We start from the raw sequence: 20993 nt of genomic DNA, 5'->3' as shown, positions 1-20993 counted from the left end.
GTGGAGGGCTCAGTGGCAAGCGTGAGAGGCTGTTTTTCTGCTGTTTCTGGATATTTTGAAAATTTCCATTTTAAACTAAAAACATGTTGGCTTAGCAACAGAAAGCGCACAAGGATGTACCTAACAATGCTATAATCCACGGGCATTGACAGATGGGTAAATAGTTATCTCTGTGACGGGATTGAAGGATGTGTGTGCATCTCATGCATATGGAAGGTGACCAGATGTGGAATTGTGCCTGCTTCCAATCTACAATGTAATGGGCAAATTTAATTTCTATTAGGAGTCAGAACAGGCTGGGTAGTAGTAGTGCAGCCTTTAATCCCAGCACTTGAGGCAGAGGCAAGTGGATCTCCGTGGGTTCGAGGCCAACCTGGTCTACAGAGTGAGTTCACTAGGACAGCCAGGGCTACATAGAAACCTGTCTTGAAAAATAAAAGTCACAACGATAGTTGGGGGTGGGCTCTGAAAGGGAACAGATTAGGTCTCTGACCCCAAAAATGCCTCTGTGACCTAAAATGACCCACAGAATATATTTTCTGCTTGAACACTTTCTATGTGAACTAATGGTTTCTATTCTATTTTCTGTTAACAGTTTTTCTTCCCTTTTTTTTTTTTTTGAATTGAGGGTTTTTATAATGTTTTATATGGGGATGGGTGTCTCGCATGTGTGTGTCTGTTTACCACATTTCTTGCCTGGTGGCTGCAGAAGCCAGAAGAGGGGTTGATCCACTGGAACTGGAGTTACAGATGTGACTCCACACAGTTGCTGAGGATGGAAACCCTGGTTCTATGGAAGAGTAGATAATGCTTGGAACTGCTGAGCAAGTTCTCAGCTCCCCCCAAAGAGAGTTTATTAAAAGATATTTTAAATGTAGATCTTAAGCATAAGGGTTAAGAGACACTCAGAAAGCAAAATGTACACAACTCAGAGTTGCTTGAATTATGGTTTTTAAAATATAAATTACATATATATGTCTACAAGAGCTAGTTCCAGGACAGGCTCCAAAGCTGCAGAGAAACCCTGTCTTGAAAAAACAAAACAAGTCCAGAGAAGATAAATTTATATTTAGCTTTAACCCACCTGGTCTATTTTTCCATATATATATACATCTATATTTAAACATATGTATACTCAAGGATACTTAGTATCATAAAAAACAAACATGAAGGGGTTGGAAAGATGGCTCAGTGGTTAAGAACATTGCCTGCTCTTCCAAAGGTCCTGAGTTCAATTCCCAGCAACCACATGGTGGCTCACAACCATCTGTAATGAGGTCTGGTGCCCTCTTCTGGGCTGCAGGCATACACACAGGTAGAATACTGTATACATAATAAATAAAAAACACAAAGAACGGACAGATCAGAGTTGGGGAGGACATGATCATAAGATTTCCTGTTGGGAAACAAGAGGTTCTATATAGCATACCTGAGGTATACCTCCCATAATGACCACACCCCACCAACCATCTACCAATCCACAACAGAAAAAAATCCTCAGAAAACAAGAGGAAAGCTCCAAAGTATAAGTCCCATTAGCTCACAACAGAAATCTGCACACATGCACTATAGGAGTTGGCAACAGGGCTGAAGGGTTCTACTGTGGGATGGCCAGATGGCCAGCAGAGGGAAGACTAAGCTGTGAGCCCAGTCTTCAGCAGGCTGGGTTAGTGCTAGCAGTGTACAGCCAGAAGCAAAAGCCTCCCAAGAGGCAGCTTGCAGTTTGCCGAGTGCCTGGACCACTGAAGGGTCTTCTAGCTAAAGTAACAGGAGATCTACTCTAAAATGATTACATGAAGGGAGACTGCTGTGAGGAAAGGAATGAGGCACAATAGGCCTTTTGATGCTGCGGTTCAAGGAATGGGGATGCTACAACAGCCAGGGACAGTGGCTCATACCCATAATCCCAGCTCTTGGAGATTGAGGCAGGACAGCTGTTGAGTGGGTGAGCCCAAGCTACACAATGATTCCCAAGCAAGCCTGGGTTATAGAGACCATCTCAAGAAAAGACTATAGGAAAATTAATAGCCTCAGGAGATTAGCAAAACTCTGAAAATCAAGGACATCGTAAGGACAGAGATACCCTGACCAGACACGTTTGGAGATGACAGGTGGCTGAGGGAGAGAGGTGCACGGGCTGTCATTTACACGGCAGCAGACAGTAAGCAGTGCTACAGTAAGGGTAACTAGGAAGGAAGGGAAGCAGCTCACAAGGCACCATGGGATTTGTCCTGAGCCGTGCTTAAGAGGCCCTAGGCCGCAACCTTAACTACTGGATCACTACTGAGTGTAAGCAGGTAATGACTGCTGTTAGGTAAGGAGGCACAGCACAGGGTGAGCTACCCAGTGCCCAGAGAGGTGCTATGAACAAGTCACACGGTGCAGATTCCAGCCAAACCCCAGTTCCATTCTACCCACAGGTGACCAAGGCCTCCACCGAGAAAGAGGGCTTCACCACGAGCTTCCCTAACACAGAGCCACTCGGACACCAGTGTTAAGTCATTACCCACCAGGGGTTTAATTCTTCTAGGTCAGTTCAGAAAGGGGCCATGCCCTGTCCCCATCCAAAAGAAAAGGCTTGCAGGGCAGCCTGGGAATGTCCAAGCCCTGATAAGCCAAGGGGTAGTCCCTGAGCAAGTAGAGAAGCGAGTCCTAGGCTCAGGCTGCCTCCTCTTCCTCCTCCTCGTCACTCTCCTCCTCACTCTCATGATACTGTCTGTGATTGGTGTTGACAAAGAGGTCAGAATCATCTTCAGAACTGGACTCTTCTCCTGACAGCTGTGGCTCAGTGGGGAGTTCTGGCTGACTCTGTCTGTGTGAGCAAAAGACATAGTAAGCAACATCTGGGAAAACCAGACCCATGACCCAGAGTTTCTGAAAATCAGGACCAGCATTTCGAACTGTCAGGAACCAGTACGGTTCGAAAAATCCAAGAGTCCAAAACGCTGATGTGGGAGCACATGCCTGGGATGCAGGAAGCTGAGGACGATGAGTTTGAGAGCTACATAATAAACAAGGAAACAGGAGGGGCTTCTGGAAGAAGAGGAACAGGGAAACCCACTAAGGATTACCTCCTACCCACCCCATCACTGGTTTCAGTAAGGAAGCAAAAACTAACTCTGCTAGCAGAGACGCAGGGAGCCCCCATTTCCAACAGCTGATGAGGTAAGCCAGAAGTCCACAACTTCCTAATGCTCAGACCCTTTCACAAAGTTTCGCATGCTGTGATGACCCAAATGACAAAATTACTTCATAACTAATTTTCCTTTTATGGATCATAATATAAATGTCTCATATGCAGGATATCTGATATGTGACTCTCAGAGGGGCTGAGACCTCCAGGTGCGAACGGATACACTCAGCATTGCCTTCCTTACTCTACATAATCCTCCTAGTTGAACTCGTTGTCTTTTTTTTATTTTTTTTAGAAAAAGTTTCATGTAGCTCAGACTGGCTTTTGGACCTGTTACATGTAGACCACAATGGTTCAAACTCCTGCTTCCACCTTATAATTGCCAGAATTACAGGCATGTGCTAGCATACCCAGTTAGGAATCTGTCTGAAGATATTAAACAACGCACCTGAGGACACTTGCCTAGTAAGCCAACCTATAACGTGGAGCATGAGACTGTCAAGCCACACTCACAGCTACCCACTCCACTATGTATGCTCAAGTTCTCAACAGGAGAAAATCAGGACCATCTTTTTCCTTCAGGCACCAAGGTGTGAACCTGTACTTTTGTCTTCCCTGGGCTGGGGCTTGCTCCTCACCTGTTCATATTGCTTTGTTTCTCAGTTACCTCAGAGAACGCTTCAGGCCTGTGAGAAGAGAAGAGTCAGGTCAGAACACAAAGAGAGACTCTCAGCAAACAAACATCTGTTTCCAAATGTCCCTCTTGGGAAGGCATAACCTACCCCACCCCTGCCCCATTCCTTAGCAAGGAAGTCACTATCCCCAGAACCCAAGATTATCCTACCAGTGCCCCTCCTTCTGCAGAGAGCGCACGTGGTTCTTGCAGAGCACAAAAGAAATCTCAGCCTTCACTTTTTCTCCCTCTTCAATAGGGTCAACTATGAGGAAGTCCCCTGTAGGTGAAAAAGACAAAGGCGTTCCTGCGTGAGGGAGAAAATCAGGAGCCGAGCATGGCCCTGTACTGTGGAGGGGTGCTTCTAACCTTCTCTTGATTGATTAGAAAATCAAGAGCCAAGGCCTGGCCCTGTACTGCAGAGGGATATGGTTTCTAACCTCTTTTGATCCAGATGTTCTTGCGGTATTTGGAGGGCATGCTCACCAGGAAGCGCTGCCCTTCAGCTGTCTCTACCTCATGCAGATTGTTCCCAGGAGTCCTAAGGACCTGCTCCAGGAAAGACCAAGACTTAGGCATGTCATCAGTTAGAGCAAGCACACACCGCCCTGCACCGAGCCCTCCCACACGCAGCTCCAGCCCACTCACCTTTACTATCTGCTGCTGGTCCGAGGGCACCACGTGCTCCCCCAGCACCTCCCGCACCACATGCTTTCTCTTGGTGGCCTGAGACATGCTGGGCTCTGTCCAGGGCTGCTAGGGGGCCAAGACGGTCAGCTCTTCTTCCAGAGTTATTCTGATGGCACACTTAGAAGCCAGGACTGCTTTCAAGAGAAGCAGCCTTATGCGAGAAAGCACCTCCTTGCCCTGTTAAAAACATGAGCTTTACAGTACTGGACAATTTGCTCTTGCAGAGAATCCACATGCGGTTCCCAGCAATCACACAGGCTTACAACTGCCCTGACTCCAGCACCAGGGGATCCAACGCCCTCTTTTGGAGACATACATCATGCAGGTAAAAACACTGATACACATTTAAAAAAAAAAAATCAAAAAAACAAACACAAGCTTTAGCCAGATGCTGGTGTACACTGTTATTCCTAGCACTTGGTAGGTAGAGGCAGACAGACAACTGTTGAGTTCGAGGTCAGCCTGGTCTACATAGGGAGATCCTGTCTCAAAAAGAGCAAACATGACCCAGCATCCACATCAGCTGATTCACAACCCACTCTAACTCTAATTCTAGGGGAATCCAATGCCCTTTTCTGGCCTCCAAGGGCACTTGGAGTAGCCACACACACAGCAAATCTTAACAAAACCACGAAACACGTTTTATAGTCTCAGTTGGGAGGTGGGGATGGCTCAAGCCTTTAATCTCAGTTCCAGTCTTGCTGTTTTGAGACATGGTTTCTCTGTGAAACACTCTCGGCTGTCTTGAAACTCGCTTTGTAGACCAGGCTGGCCTCGAACTCAGAGATCCGCCTGCCTCTGTCTCCCGAGTGCTGGGATTAAAGGCGTGCGCCACTACCGCCCGGCTCAAATTTTTAATCTCAAAACTCTAATCCCAACCCATGGAGGCGGAGGCAAGCGGATCTCCGACGGACGCGGCGACCATCGCAGTACTCACCCGCTCGGAGTTACACAAGCTCGCTCGGTTTTCCAGGGTGACGCTGGAAGCAGCTAGTCCACGACTCACTTCAAGCCTCGCTCGACGGAAGCAGAGGGAGCGACTTGCAGGTGGTCACGATGGGGCGCAGGTCTGGACGCCGGGCCTCAGACTTCGGGTGTTCCTTAGCTTCCGTCAGGAGGCTGGAGGTAGCCCGGACTCCGAGGAACCCGCGACAATTGCACTTCCGGGGCTCTCAGTAGCCCTCCGGATGCCCCGCCCCTTCGCTGTCCGTTCCTTTAACTCGTCCCTCGAGCTAGTCAGGCAAACCTAAGTCTTTGCGTTCCAGTTGCCGGGCAGGAAAAAGGTGGCAGTAGTCTCCTCAGCCTCACCAGGTGGGAAGGGCGGCCGGAGAAACAAGACCGCAGAAAGCAGCGCGGCTTCCTGTGAGGGACCGGAAAACAGCGATTCCTGTGGGCGCCGCGCTTAGCGGTTGCGCCTCAACTCTATGGTTCTGGATGGCTAGACGCGCCCAATTTGGGTATTTTTTTTGGAGGGCGGCTCATAAGGCGACCCGGAAGCGGAAGTCGAAGAACGTTCTAGTAGCTTGAGGTATCGGCGGGAGCTGCCGAGTAGCGCGAGCAGCCGTTACCAGAGCCGGAGCTGCCGGTGAGCGTGAGCGGCGAGGCACGGCTCTGGGCTCCGGGCGGAGGGGGCGCGCCGCGGCGGGAGGGCGAGGAGCACTCATGGCCGTGGCGCGCCGTTGCAGCGGAGCCGCCCGGCCCTGCGGGAGAGGCGGTGCGCGGTGCGGCGGCGCGTGGAGGAGGCGGGGCGGGGCGGCGCGCTCGGGGCGGAGCCTGCGGCCCGGCGGAGCGGGTGCGCGGCGCTAGCTGGCCTCTGGAGGGCGGCGCGGCCCGCGAGACCCGGTGTTTGCAATTCCTACCACGTGGTTGCAGCGGGGTCGGCAGCTGCCTAGCCAAGGTCACCGAGAGGGACAGCGTCGGGGCAGGCCCTGGCCACTGTGTCTGGGAATCTTTGCGGTGCCCTGCGTGCGCCACCTGTTAGTGCAAGCTGGTCCTCTCCACCGGGTCAGTACCCAAACCAAAAAGTGGAGATTCCGCAATAGCGGGGGAAAGACTTCCCAGGCCCTCAGTTTGCTCAGGTGTGAAATAAGAGGAATCGAGGAAGCAGCCACAATAGCTGACCTATAAGATTGCCCTTGGGAGTTGTGGTCTTCAGCCCTAACCTGCTTTCTTTTTTTTTTGTTGTTGTTGTTTGTTTTTTTTTTTTTTTTGGAATTTCCCAGGTTAAACCTTATCAAGATGACAACTTCCCAAAAGCACCGAGACTTCGTGGCAGAGCCCATGGGGGAAAAGCCAGTGGGGAGCCTGGCCGGGATTGGTGAAGTCCTGGGCAAGAAGCTGGAGGAAAGGGGCTTTGATAAGGTGTGGCATGGCCACTAACGTCAGGGAGGGGTCCGAGTGAAAGTTGGCAACAGGTGTTTCCAAGGAAAAAAATTGGGAGTGAGGAAAGTAGGGGTATGGGGAGGTCACGGAAAGTAGTAGATAATTTCAAGTGGTTTGGGGGCATCTGGGAGACAAGGTCATTTTAGTGGTTAGGTTTTTTGTTGTTGTTTTGAGACAGGGCTTCTACCTCACAAGTCCTGGGGTTAAAGGTGTACCCCACTGTGTCCCATCTTTTGGGTGTTTTCAGTGCCACAAAAGTGGAACTAGGTGTAGTGGGTCCTGGTTCTGACCCCAGCACTTGGGAGGTTGAGACAAGAGCATTGAGTTTAATGCTAGTCTAGGCAGCAAAGCAAGAACTCTGTCTTAAAAATGGCCTTGCCTTCCCAAGGACTCACCAGCTGGCCCTGCCTAGCTTCAGAGATCTGGCCCCCTTAGGGTGTTGTTTTTAGCCCACGAGGCACTTAGCTGTGTGCCCTCCTGTCTTACAGGCTTATGTGGTTCTTGGCCAGTTTCTGGTGCTAAAGAAAGACGAAGACCTCTTCCGAGAATGGCTGAAAGACACGTGTGGTGCCAATGCCAAGCAGTCCCGGGACTGCTTTGGGTGCCTTCGAGAATGGTGCGATGCCTTCTTGTAGTGCACTCTGGGGACTCCTCAGTCCCCCCAGCCACAGAATCTAGTCTCCAGAGTCAGCAGCTGGGTGGGGCTCCTCCCTGTCCCCATGAAGGAAAAGATTGCTGTTGTCACAGTCACTTCCTTTGTACTCCGGGGTCTTTTGGGAGTTCTCTTCCCCACAGCCTTTCATCCATTTTGGAATTCTTGCCCTTGCATGCCTTGCCCCTCCTCCCCCTGCAAGTCGATGGCAACAGCTACCAGCTTTCCTGAATGGATTTCTGGCCCCTTTCTCCCTCCCTTCACCATCTGTTGGATGTCCTTTGCCCCCCCCCTTTTTTTGGCAAAAATAGTCACTCTCCTTAAATATTTCTAGATTAATAAAGTCAGTGGCCTTCCTAGTTGGTCTTCTGTGTTGGAAAGCAGGTGGACTGGGAGTTGTGTTTTCCCCAGGGTTGAACACATCTACCTCACTTCTTATCAGTGCAGACCGAAACTGGTGGCTTCCCTTTCCCCTCCCAAGAGGGAGCCACCCTAGCCATGTGGGCCTTGGGCAGGTGCCCTAGGTGTCCCAATTCCTAAATAATGTGGGAGAGACAGTGGGTTGATTTCTTCCTGGGAGCCAGGTAGGCTGTAGGCTTCCAGATGTCAACAGTTGGTCAAGCAGCACCTGGTGGAAAAGTCAGTAGGAGTCAAAGTTACCAGGAAGAGGGTGGATAGGATGTAGGTAAGAGGTCTCCTGCCAGTCATCATGTCATGTGCTCTCCGCCTCTGGGAAGAACGGGTGGGACACTTGCTGTTTGTCCAGCTACCATAGCAATGAAATAGTTAAACGTGAAAACTAAATTCCGGTCCCACTGTTGTCAAGCTCATGTGAACAGCCTGAAACTGACATCTTTGTAAGCATTTTTAAATTATTTCATTTTGGAGAGGTGAAGAGATTTGGGGCTCAGAAAAGCAAATTTGCCCATGAACTTGCTGCAAGAAAATAGCCACTTGAACTCAGATTGTAATTTGGTAGACTGTTCTGTCATGGAACCAATGATCTCTGAGGCTCAGCTTCCTCATATGGGTGAGGGCTGTGGGGACCAGGTACAATTCTGCTTACACTCACTCCTGCTTGGTGTTCTTTCCACCAACAGAAAGTGTCACTGATGGGGGGGGGATCCTGCCTCAAAGTGAAGTGTCAGGCTTTGTTGACTCCCCATGGGAAGCCTTGCCCTTTCTGAGGAGTGCAGGGAAGGGTGGAGAGGGAGTGGGAATGGGGATAACTATGTAAAATGAGAAAAAATTGTATTTAAAGATTCTTAATAAAAGAAAAATGTAAAAAAATAAAACATCCCTGAGCAGTGACTTGATAGTGCAAATGCAGCTCATCCGAGTGCTGACCCCCCAGGAGAGTGAGGGTGACGGCACCAGACGAGAAAATCTTCATGATCTCATGGTGAAGAGAATATTAATAAGATGGTCTCTGTAAATACTAGAAAGTTAATCTGGAACTTGAATAAAGAGATGGGCACAGAGTGAGTGAGAGTATTTTTAATAACATACCAGAGCTGCTGTCAGAATGTCTGGGATTGGTAGATTGTGGTGGTGCATACTTCTATAATCAAGACTGGGAGGTGTGAGGATCTGAAGTTCAAGGTCATCCTCACCTACAGAACAAGTTCCAGACTAGTCTAGGGTCCATGAGATTCTATCTCCTAAAGAAAGTAGTCTGTGGAGATGGCTCAGGGAGTAAAACTTGCTCAAGTTCAAATCCATAGCACCCACATAAAAACTGGCATGGCTGCACATACCCGTAACACCATCATTGCAGAGCAGGGGATCCAAGGAGGCCTCTAGCCTGACTGACAGCTCAATTCTCAGCAAGTGAGGTGGAGAATGATAGAGGAGAATGCCTGACCTCTGACCTCCACATGCATAGACAAAGGCATCACCCCCCACCACACACACAAGGAAAAGGGGAACGCAGGCTGGGGATGTACCTTTGTGGTAGAATGCCTAGCATTCATGAGGCCCTGGACTCAATCCCTAGTATTGCAAGAAGAGGACAGCATAGTGTGGAACTTGGTTGAAAATCTGAAAGGCAGCCACAAGAGAGGATTTTAAAACTACGTGGAAAGGGTTCACTTTCATCAGAAAACAGAAAAATAAGTACCATTAACGCCTGGCTGATTGGCAGAAATCTAAGTCAGACAATACCAAGTGTTGAGCAGATGGAGCAACAGGAACTGATCTCTAGTTGGTGGGAGTAATTGCTATGAGCACTGTGGAAAAGCAGCTGAGTGTTATTTTGCAAAACTGACACACCCGGTGAGCCATCGATTCCATTCTTAGGACCGTGCCTGTAAGACTCCTGAGTACCTGCACCAGAACTTCAAGAAATGCCCACAGCTGCCTAGTCTGTGAGACCCTGCAGTGTAGGCTGGCAGGTCCCAGTGTGAGCGTAAGTTCTTGGAACTGGACGGCAGGGAAAGTGAACCAGAGTAGTAGTTCAGAATCTCAGTGTGGGATATTGGACACAAAACCACGTGTCTGCCATGCTTTGGTAGTGCATGCCTTAATCCCAGCACTCAGGAGGCAGAGGCAGGTGGATCTATGTGAGTGCAAGGCTAGCCTGGTCTATAGAGCAAGTCTCAGGACAGACAAGACTATATATACCCTATCTTTTTTTTTAGGGGGGGGGGTGTTGTGAGAGCAGCCTCGAACTCACAGAGATCCACTTGCCTCTGCCTCCCAAGTGCTGGGATTAAAGGTATGCACTGCCATTGCCTGACTGAGAACCCTTAAAAAAGCAAACAGCCAAAGCAAAACAAAAACAAAAAACACAACAAAAGCAAAAAAGCACCAAAAACCCCATGTTGTTCTATTATTAGGATTTCTGTGTTTGTATCTTGCTGTGTAGTCTTGGCTAGGCTGGTCCTCACTGTGTAGCCCAAGATGGCCTTAAGCTCACAGCATTTCTGCCTTAGCCTCCTGAATGCCAGGAGTACAGTCCTACACCCTGACCTGCTTCTGTTCACGATCAGAAGCAAATTCTTGCTTAGGAATTCTATGTAGATGGTAAGACTAGAAAGAAAACCAAGGAACTGCTTATTGCAAAAAATTAGTGATGGCCTTAGGAGTGTGGCGCTGCTGTAGCGCTTGCTCAGTACACACAAGACCCTGGATTTAACCCTGGCTCAAAGGGTTCGTCAGCAGGAAAGAGAGAGGAATCGCCAAAGCAATAATGGCCATCGTCTTTGGAGAAAACAGTTCAGTGATAACGGAGGGCCTTGCAAATAGGGGGCATTCTCATTTTCTGATCTCTGAGGTGATAAAATTGTCTGTAGTTATTGAATTGAACAGGTTTTTAGGTGTAACTAAATGGTAGAACTATTACTTACCTAGCGTGTGTTAAATTCTGGGTTCGATGTCTACCATCTCATACACAACGAGCATCTGTGTCAGGTGTCCTGTCCTGTGTATTGGTGATATTTTAGAGCTATAGGAGAAAAGCAAACAAAAACGACATCGCGAGGAGTAGCAGGTGTGGCAGGCATGCCTGTAATCTGAACATCTGAGAAGCAGAAATGGGGCTTGAGAGTTCGAGATGCGCCTGGGCTCCATAGTCAGATAGTCTCATAAAACAGTAAGACAAGACAAACCATGAAACAAAAACACGATCTGAGGCTCGACCAATCAGGTGACCAGTCAGAAACTGTTCTGACGTGGATATGGGTGAGAGCTCACTCAAAGCTGGGTCAAGGCAAAGTATCCAGCCCACCCTGGAGTGGGTCTCAGGTACCCTCAGCAGGTGGTTACACTTCTACTTCCTATTGTGACCCTGTCTCAAAAGAAAAATAATTTTTTCATAAAATATCTTTCCAAAGTCATATGACTGTCAAAATCTATGACCAAAACTTGCCTAAATTTTAAAGACTGAATCCAGCCTTGAATCAAATACCTCACCTCTCCTTGCCAGGAGGGTAGGGAGCCAGAAGGCATAGTGGGTGCCTTTCATCACCCCTGTTTCAGAAAGATGAGCATCGGTGCCTCAGCTTCCCGCAGGGGCCAAGCCTCTGCTCCTCTGCAGCTCCCTACAAGAACCCCCCTTACTATATTTGACTGGGAGTGGGAAAAACTAAAGGGAGAGATGTGGACAACCGGGCTGGACTCCCAAGTACCCCTGACCTAACCTGCCTTGTTACCAGCTGGTGGTGGCATCAAGCACTAACTCTGGACACGAGCGAGCGCACAACAGTGAAAGAAGGCTTGACTGTGTGCGCATGTAACCCACTCCAGGGGGACTGCAGGACCCATGGGAGCAAGCGTGGTGGTGGAGACACTTCAGGTCATGGGCTTCTTCTTCCTCCTTCCCCTGCCTCTCTCCTCCTCTTCTTCTTCTTTGAGACAGGGTTTCTCTGTGTAGCCCTGACTGTCCTGGAACTTGCTCTGTGGACCAGGCTGGGCCTGACTTGAGAGAGTCACAAGATTCTGAAGGCTAGGCAGCCCCGCCCAGCCCAGCGCTGCTTCTTGCATTGCTTTATTCTGTGTGCTTCATTCACCCCGACCCTCACTCTGCTCCCAGTGACTCCCAGGACCCCACAGCTGACAGGGTACCCATGTCACCCCTGGCAGTCTGCTGTCCTGGCCCCAGCAGTACTGAACATACAGGGTTCAGGCCTATGATATGGACCCTCAAATATTCTAGAATCTCACACAGAGAGGACCACCCTCAAGCACTTCTAAGCAGAGCCACAGACTCCCTCCATGTAGTGGGCCCTTCATATGTGTTGAGACTAAAGAGACGCAGTCACAGAGGGACAACGATGCTCTAAGACTTCCCGGGCATTGGGTATCTGTGAGAACTCTGAAGGGAACCAGTACCTGATAATCTCAGCACGTAGGAGTACACCTGGTCCCGGATGAACCCAGTGGGTCTAGGACACTCCTGTGCCTGCTGATGGCTTGAGGTGACTGCCTGTCCTTCAGAATCACAGGAGGCCATGAGGCTAGGACAGTCCACCTTCCATCCTCCTCAGAGGCACAATGTCTTGCCCTGGGAGAGACCTCTGGCAGGAGCTGGACACACAACCCCAGAGGAATAAAATCACATCTACTGAACCCAGAGGGGTGGGCTGAGTCCCCAGGAGAGATATCATTCAGAGGTACAGTTTATCAATTTGAGTGTGAGGGAGGGCAGGCACATGACACAGCTCATGTAGAGGTCAGAGGACAGGTTGTGGGAGTTAGTTCTCTTCTTCCACCATGTGGGTCCCGGGATCAAGCTCAGTTCTTAGTGGTGACTGACGGCATCTTTACCTGCTGAGCCATTTTACCCTCAAGTGCAATATTTTGTGAGCACCTTACTTGACAGATGAAATCCTTCTTCATTCCTTTCCCAAAGGAATTCCTTAGCACAACAGTCAGACAGACAGATACACAGAGAGACAGACAGACAAGTGGACACACACAGACACAGACAGAGAGAGAGACACCATGGACATGCCACAAAAACATCAACACAAGCCAGGTGTGGTAACACACACCTTTAATCCCAGCACTCAGGAGGCAGAGGCAGGTGGATCTCTGTGAGTTTAAGGCCAGCCTGGTCTACAGAGTGAGCTCCAGGACAGCCAGGGCTACATAGAGAAACCCTGTCGTGAAAAAACAAAAACAAAACAACCCCAAAACAAAAACAAAAAAATCACAACAACAACAAAAACCCAAAGAAACAAACAAATCAACACCCACGGGAAGTCACCACAAGGCACATCCCAGAGAGACAATCCAGAGATGGGTGCATGGCTCCCAAGCTCAAAGCCCGAGCCTCTTGCCCCCTGCCAAAGGTGTGCTCTGCTGCCCAGACACACAGCCACACTTGGGACAGGACACAGTGAGTAAGTGCTTTGTGAGAACTAAGCATCAGTAATGTCTGTCCAAGCTGGCGGTGTAGGGGTGGCATGAAAAGCACCCTATTTCGGGGGACTCTGTGACCACCACAGCCAGCATTGCAATGATCCCCAAGAGGCAAGAAGGCTGTTCAGCTCAGCACAGCTAAACAGTGAGTGTGATTCAAACTGTGAGAGACTTGGCTCCGAGCATCATGCCACAGCATTCCCTCTTCACAGGCCATGCCCTTCCTCCTGAGAGAATCCTCTGACCTCACTTTTGTCTGCTTCTATCCCCCAACTGTCCTCTCTCGGTCACCAGGACCCGGTCACCAGGTGCCTTAGGTTTTGACAGTTTCAGGCCCAGGCTAGGATCCTAGGGGCTGTGAGAGGAATGCCCTAGCAGTCAAATACAGTAGGTAAATATTGAGATAGTATTGAGAAAATGAAGAAAAGTAGTATGGTTCCTTTCACACAAAGTTAAGAAGTTAAATCTTGCTTAGTGATCCAAACATGTATGATAAAACTCAATAAAAAGCAAGACGATGCATATTGCAGAGCCAATAGCGGTGTCGGGTATTTCAGGTGCACATGCCCGACATCCCAGCATTCAAGGAGCAGGTGCAGGGGACGGGCAGAGAGTACCAGGTTAGCTTGGCTACATATGGAGACAGTGTTCAAACAAATCATAAAGTCAATATTGAAGAAAAATCCATCATTATTATTTTTGGAAGTACAAAGGAGGAAAAAGGCATAGGCTAGGACTGTGCCTTTCTGTGCCTGTGTGGATAAGTGTCCGTGTTATTGTGCGTGAACATTTCTGGGAAGGCCAGAGATCAATGTGATGTGTCATCCTCAATCACTCTCCAACAGAGCTTTTGAAATAAGGTCTCTTACTGAATTCAGAGACCACTGGTTCTCTTAGACCAGTAGTTCTCAACCCGTGGGAGTCAAATGACCCTTTCACAGGGGTCACCTAAGACCATTGGGAAATACAGATATTTACATTATAATTCATAGTAGTATCAAAATTACAGTTATGGGCCGGGCGGTGGTGGCGCACGCCTTTAATCCCAGCACTCGGGAGGCAGAGGCAGGCGGATCTCTGTGAGTTCGAGGCCAGCCTGGTCTACAAGAGCTAGTTCCAGGACAGGAACCAAAAGCTACAGAGAAACCCTGTCTCGAAAACTCAAAAAATTACAGTTATGGGATAGCAATGAAAGTAATTTTATGGTTGGAGGTCACTGCAACATGAGGAACTGTATTAAAGGGTCACAGCATTAGGAAGGTTGAGAACCACTGTGTTAGGCTGTCTGGCCAGCAAGGCCCTGGGCTCCTCTTGTCCCTGTGTCATTCATTACATGTGACTTTTTTGTTTGTTTGTTTGATTTGTTTTGTTTCGAGACAGGGTTTCTCTGTGTAGCATCTCTGGCTGTCCTGGAACTTGTTCTGTAGACCAGGCTGACCTTAAACTCACAGAGATCTGCCATTCTCTCCTCCCAAGTGCTAGGATTAAGACATGTATGTATGTATGTATGTGTGTATGTATGTATGTATGTATTTGTTATGTATACAATGTTCTGTCTGTGTGTATGCCTGAAGGCCAGAAGAGGGCACCAGACCCCATTCCAGATGGTTGTGAGCCACCATGTGGTTGCCGGGAATTGAACTCAGGACCTTTGGAAGAGCAGGCAATGCTCTTAACCACTGAGCCATCTCTCCAGCCCCAAGCCTTTTTTTTAAAAGATGTGATTGTTCATTTTTTTACACAATGCATTGTTTTATTTTATTAATTATTTTACTCTTCAAAAATTACATATTTATGCCAGGCAGTGTTGGCACACACCTTTAATTCCAGCACTTGGGAAGCATAGGCAGGTGGACTTCAGTGAGTTCGAGGCCAGCCTGGACAGTCAGGACAGTTACACAAAGAAACCCTGTCTTTTTTGGGGGGGGGGTTTCCAGAAGAGAAATTTAATCTAATTTACATATTTCTAGGTGCATTGATAACCAAAAGATGGCCACTGAAAAAGGTTAAAAGGTCAATTAGCTCCCGGTATCTAGCTGGCCCAGGATTGGAAAATAAAAAGATCCATGTTCCTTATTCTCTACACAAAACACATTTTTATTAAAAAAAAGTGAAAGATCTAGGGAGCTATACATAGAAAGCAACAGTGAAAAGGGGGAGGGTGGCAGGGGTGGGACAGGAGAGTCCCACCCCCATTATTTTTAAAAAATATTATTTTTAAATTATGTATTTGTTTATATTATGTGCATTGGTGTTTGCCTGCATGTGTGTCTTTGCTGAAGATATCAGAACTGGAGCTGGGGAGATACAGGCAGTGGTGAGCCACTCTGGAGATGCTGGGAATTGAACCCAGGTCCTCTGGAAGAGCAGTCAGTGCTCTTAACCACTGACATCTCTCCAGCTCCAAATGATTTACCTTTTATTATTTATGTGCGTTCATGTTTTCCCTACACATATGTCCATGTGAGGGTATCGGATCCTCTGGAACTGGAGTTATAGACAGTTGTGAGTTGCCATGTGGGTGCTGGGAATTGAAACGGGGTCCTGTAAAAGTCAGTGCTCTTAAAGGTTGGCCATCTCTCCAGCTCTTTTTCCTTCTCTTCTCTTCTCTTCTCTTCTCTTCTCTTCTCTTCTCTTCTCTTCTCTTCTCTTCTCTTCTCTTCTCTTCTCCATCTTGTCTCGTCTCTCCTCCCCTCCCCTCCCCTTCCCTCCTCTCCTCTCCTCTCCTCTCCTCTCCTCTCCTCTCCTCTCCTCTCCTCTCCTCTCCTCTCCTCTCCTCTCTCTTCCCCCCTTTTGTCCCTTCTCTTTCCTTCCCTTCCCTTTCTTTCCCTTCTCTTCTGCCCTCCTTTCTCCTCACCTCCCTTTTCTGTTCTCTTCCCTTGTCCTCCCTCTTCTTTTGACTCAGAGGACTCATGAGCCCAGGCTAGCCTCACATTCGCTTTGTAGCTGAGAATGACCTTGAACTTCCGATCCTCTACCTCCAGTGTGTTCGGATTACAGGTGTGCTGTAAAACACCTGCTGTAGCAGCTCCATTTCTTGGCCTGAAGTCTAGAAATCTGTGTTGAATCTGTAATTGTTTGTCAAGAGAAACGTATGTTTTATGCCATTGTCATGGAACAACAGAAGTATAAAGAGAAACTATGGAGAAACAGCAGGAACACTTGTCTTGCACGGAGGTGAGGCTCAGTGAAGCAGGCAGTGTGTACAGCTCACCCTGGAAGGTGGCCATAGCCAGACCAGCTATGGCTACAGGACCCCACCCCCACCCCGATCCCCCACCCTCCAGTCCCCAGCCACCTGGCGTCCAAACTGGTGGTATGAGCTTCTCTGGGCTTTCATTTATGTGGCTGCCATTTCCTTCACAGTTCGGGTATCAGCTGAGGCTGGGACAGACACACCATGCTGGTGCCCAACAGGCTGAAGAGGTCCTCTAATCTTTTAGAACATCAACTCAGGGAAAAAAAACTGTAGCTTTGGCTTCCACTTGAAAAAGAATTTCAGAAGGAACCAGTACGAAGTAGATTTGGAGTTTAGTAAAAATAAAAAGGCACTCAGGGAAAGAATAAGGTGTAGCCGGGCGGTGGTGGCGCACACCTTTAATCCCAGCACTCGGGAGGCAGAGGCAGGCGGATCTCTGTGAGTTTGAAGCCAGGCTGGTCTACAGAGTGAGTTCCAGGACAGCCAGAGCTGTTACACAGAGAAACCCTATCCCAAAAAACAAACAAAAAATTTTAAAGAAGATTTATTTTTATTTATGTTTCTGTGCCACATGTTATGTGGGTGTCCTGAGAGGCTAGAAGAGTGCTTCAGAACCCCTGGAGCTGGAGTTACAGGAATTGGGGAGCTGCCTGTCGTGGGTGCTCAAGGAAAGGATAAGACACACCTAAATGTTGAGTAGGGGCTTTGTTTGGCTTTTGTTTTTTGTTCATTTTTATTTTATGTATGAGTGTTTTGTCTGCATGTCTGTGTGCTACATGAATGCCTGGTGTTTGCATGCGGTGTTGGGGGGCTGATCAGATAGTTCAGCAGCTAAGAGCACTGGTTTCTCTTCCCTAGCACCCACGTGTGTCTTATAACCATCTGTAACTCCAATCCCAGGTGATCCAGTGCCTTCTTCCGGCCTCTGAGGTCACTGGACACACACATGTGGTGTGCAGACAACACAGTCTTACTCGAGGAACAGCTCCTCTCCGCAGCTCAGGCTCCTTTTGCTGGGCCTCACTAAGTGCCCTCCTTTAGGGTGGAGCAGGCTGGTGCCGCAGTTGAACCTGAAGGCCTTCCCTCCGCTTTCCTTTTTTCTCCCGATTGTTTTCCTTCACCATTTTCAGGAAGCTGCCTTCGTAATCCTCAAATTAATTCTTTTGGCAAGACTCTGGCCCTTAACTTGCTTGTTTACAATGAGGCCAACAGTATGCTGAGTGACCTAGACACTCTGCTTCCTTATGAACAGTCAGTGCCATGCCCTTGATATCTGCAGTGTCACCCTTCTCGGGGATTCTCAGGGATGTGGCCAAAGGAACAGCTCCATGTTTCCTAAAAGGCCTAGAGGACATAGGGTACCTCTCCCCTTTCTATTGTCTTGTCATTGTGGAGAGCTATTGGAAGATAGTCGCCACAGAAGAAAAATCAAAAACAAGAGAGGAAGGATTGGGAGGAGAGGAGGGAGGGGGAAGGGTGGTCAGGGTATAAAAATAAATGAACAAATAAAATAAATTTAAAAAGATTAAAAACAAACCAGGCAGTGGTGGTGCACAACTTTAATTCTAGCATTTGGGAGACAGAGGCAGGAGGATCTCTGTGAGTTTGAGACCAGCCTGATCTACAGAGTGAGTTCCAGGATAGCCATGGCTGTTATACAAAGAAGCCCTGTCTCAAAAAAGCAAAAACAAAATTAAATAAAAATAGTTGTTGTTAGCCGGGCGGTGGTGGCGCAAGCCTTTAATCCCAGCACTCGGGAGGCAGAGGCAGGCGGATCTCTGTGAGTTCGAGACCAGCCTGGTCTACAAGAGCTAGTTCCAGGACAGGCTCCAAAGCCACAGAGAAACCCTGTCTCGAAAAACCAAAAAAAAAAAAAATAGTTGTTGTTATTTTATGTGTTTGATTTTTGAGACAGGGTCTCTTTGGCTGTCCTGGGACTCGGCTATATAGATCAGGCTGGCCTCCAACTCACAGATATATCCTTCTGCCTTTGCCTCCACAGCGTTGGAGTTAAAGGCATATGCCACTATACCCAGCTGTTTTTACTTTATGTGTATGAGTGTTCACCTGCATGTACGTCTGTGTACCACATGTGTGCAGTGCCAGAAGAGAGTGTTACATGCGCTAGAAATGGAGTTTCAAGGAGTTGTAAGTTGTCACGTGGGCGTGGAAGCTAAACCCCTGCCCCTGGAAAAGAAACAAGTTCTCATTACCTCTGAGTTGTCTCTTGGGAAGGAGTGTGGTCTTCTTCAGGGAAAGTCACTAAAATAGGATTTCTGCTGAAATTCCTAGAAAACTGTAAGTTTACAGCCAGGAAAGGAGAAAGGCCCTGAGAAGATGCTAACTGTGTTAGAATCCTGATCCTCAACTGGTGAAAGACTTTATCTAACGCTGGCATGAGGGAGTCCTTTTCCTTTACATGTCTAGAACTTTCCCTATCTTCCTCTCTTGCCTCACCTGCATACATGACACTGTCACACAGTCCCAGTATGCCTAGGCAGGGCCTTGGTTAAGCCATAGCCTGTCCACACTGCAGCCCTAATTCTGCCAGCCTGTAGTCAGAGCCAAGCAGTGAAGACCTCTATCAAACGCTTCCCTGGCTCCAGTTTATATTGGTTACCTGGCTCTGTCCTTCTGGCTCTGTCTCCTGGCTCTGTCCTCCTGGCTCTGTCCTCCTGGCTCTCTCCTAGACCCTGGTGGGACCCTGTGTGACAGGTTGTTTCCTAATCATTTGTCTTTCTGGCTCTCCCACAGGCTTTGTTTCTGAAGGATCCCTTGGGCCATGGGCTGTGCCTGAGACAGATTGGCAAGTCATGAACCTTTTATCAGCGCCCAGTATTGCAACCCACATAAGTTCCTGGATCAGTGCTGGGGCAGCAGGGGACAAAGAGCCTTTAGAGTGTACAGAATAATGAAGTGGCCTCTCACAGGGCCAGAGCTAACTCAGTTGACCTACCAAAGAGACCAAGGCTGACATGCTGGTCAGGGAGCAGAGGAGGAGGTTGTCTAGCATTTATATACAGTGTCCTGCAGGTTGGGCCTACCCACCCACTGGCCTAAGGACATGGGTGAACCTCTCCTTCAGCCTTGTGCCCAGCCAGCACTCAGCCCCTCAGCCCCTCCAGTCTTTCGTGCTCGGCTGTGGCATGGAGCTTCTGATGAACCAGCCCATGCATCCCAGGGCTTGGGGGATCTTTCCTTTCACCCTGGGAAGGAAGGAGCAGGGGCTGCCTAGATGAACATAATCCACAGCCCCTTCCTTACCCTGCCAGGTGGCAGTTGAGTAGTACTGGACACGTGCAGTGGGAGCTGACAGTGTCCATCCTGATCTAGGTGTCCCCGCCATACAAAGATCAGGGCTCTCCATGTGCCACTGCTGTCTCAGGATAAAGAGATAGGCCTTGTGCTCAACAAATCCCTCGTTACTCCCAGGGTTCTGAAGCAATTTGCTCCACTGCCCTGAGATGCATCTCTTCCGTTCCACAGGGCACAGATGGGAAACCTCAGCCAGCTGCAGAAGGGAGAAAGGCCCTGGCATTTAGGGGAACTCCTTCGTGAAGCCACGGCTGGATCGCAGGTGTCCCTTAGTCACTGTGGGGCCACAGGTGTCCTTGTTGTAAAGTTTTCTTTCCAGGATGTGGTGTGACAGAGCGAAGGAGCAGAGCCTGGCAGGTGGAGAGTCCTCCGCCTACTTGTAGGCCCAGGCAAGAGCATTCTGGGGACAGCAGTAAGGCCCTGGAGCGTCTGAGCCCAGCAAGAACGGTCTATGTGGTGTATCAAGATCTACTGGGCTAGTATCAGAGAAGAGTGCTGTAGACAACCTATGTTGGGGGTCTCTGGGGAGGGTCTCAGTGAAACTGAGACAAAGTCCTGTGGCCAGTGAGGAAGGCCAATTATGAGCTTTACGGGAGGTCACAGAACGGGGCAGTACCCGTAAAGAGCAGTTCTCCACGCAGTGGACCTCATATCCCTGTGGAACAGCCTGGCGCTCATGTACCGGGATGCTGCTAGCATGTGGATGCTACCCCAGGTCCCGCTACCGACCCTTCCCCTGTGGTTGCATTTCTTAGTAGGAAGAAGCAATAGCCACTGCCCTGCAGAGCCACCCCGAGAATGAGCTCTCGGGTGCTAGCCAGGTGCATATAGCAAGAGCCCGGGATTGTTAATCACTGTTCCCCCACCTTCATTCCCTCCAGGACTCAAGTTTAGTCAAATGACCCCAGATAAACTCTCTGAATCATGCATTTGTAAACAAGCCCAACCACCTTGTAAGAAGAGGCCAGGGTGTTGAAAAGTCCTTGGAAATTGCTAGATTGTGGTATCTAAGACCCCCTGACTTCACTGGCAGTGGTAGGTAGGTGGTAGGTGTCAGTACTAGGGACTCATCTACTCTCAGGGGTCA

General features: G+C 48.8%; 2 protein-coding genes across 4 annotated transcripts; one reads left to right on the top strand and one right to left on the bottom strand.

The window, feature by feature from the left end:
* Positions 1–2494: 2494 nt before the first annotated feature.
* On the bottom strand, positions 2495–5759 carry Eif1ad (eukaryotic translation initiation factor 1A domain containing). Of its 2 annotated transcripts, none has more exons than XM_075973106.1 (6): positions 5434–5759; positions 4455–4673; positions 4247–4355; positions 3978–4086; positions 3772–3819; positions 2495–2812 (listed from the first exon to the last, which is right to left on the bottom strand). In XM_075973106.1, exons 2-6 carry the CDS (start codon positions 4539–4541, stop codon positions 2659–2661), a joined length of 507 nt encoding a protein of 168 aa, XP_075829221.1. In that variant the 5' UTR covers positions 4542–4673; positions 5434–5759; the 3' UTR covers positions 2495–2658. The 2 variants fall into 2 exon arrangements, with proteins under 2 accessions (XP_075829221.1, XP_075829222.1); XM_075973107.1 differs by having other exon boundaries at positions 5503–5638.
* Positions 5760–5958: 199 nt separating this feature from the next.
* On the top strand, positions 5959–7889 carry Banf1 (barrier to autointegration nuclear assembly factor 1). Of its 2 annotated transcripts, none has more exons than XM_075973108.1 (3): positions 5959–6081; positions 6719–6857; positions 7367–7889. In XM_075973108.1, the coding sequence occupies exons 2-3, from the start codon at positions 6735–6737 to the stop codon at positions 7511–7513; spliced, it is 270 nt and encodes an 89-aa protein (XP_075829223.1). In that variant the 5' UTR covers positions 5959–6081; positions 6719–6734; the 3' UTR covers positions 7514–7889. The 2 variants fall into 2 exon arrangements, with proteins under 2 accessions (XP_075829223.1, XP_075829224.1); XM_075973109.1 differs by lacking the exon at positions 5959–6081 and adding an exon at positions 6262–6500.
* Positions 7890–20993: the final 13104 nt, after the last annotated feature.

The sequence above is a fragment of the Microtus pennsylvanicus genome, chromosome 5 (genome assembly GCF_037038515.1).
Source record: "Microtus pennsylvanicus isolate mMicPen1 chromosome 5, mMicPen1.hap1, whole genome shotgun sequence".
Lineage (NCBI taxonomy): Eukaryota > Metazoa > Chordata > Mammalia > Rodentia > Cricetidae > Microtus > Microtus pennsylvanicus.
This window is presented reverse-complemented; position numbering and strand designations above follow the sequence as displayed.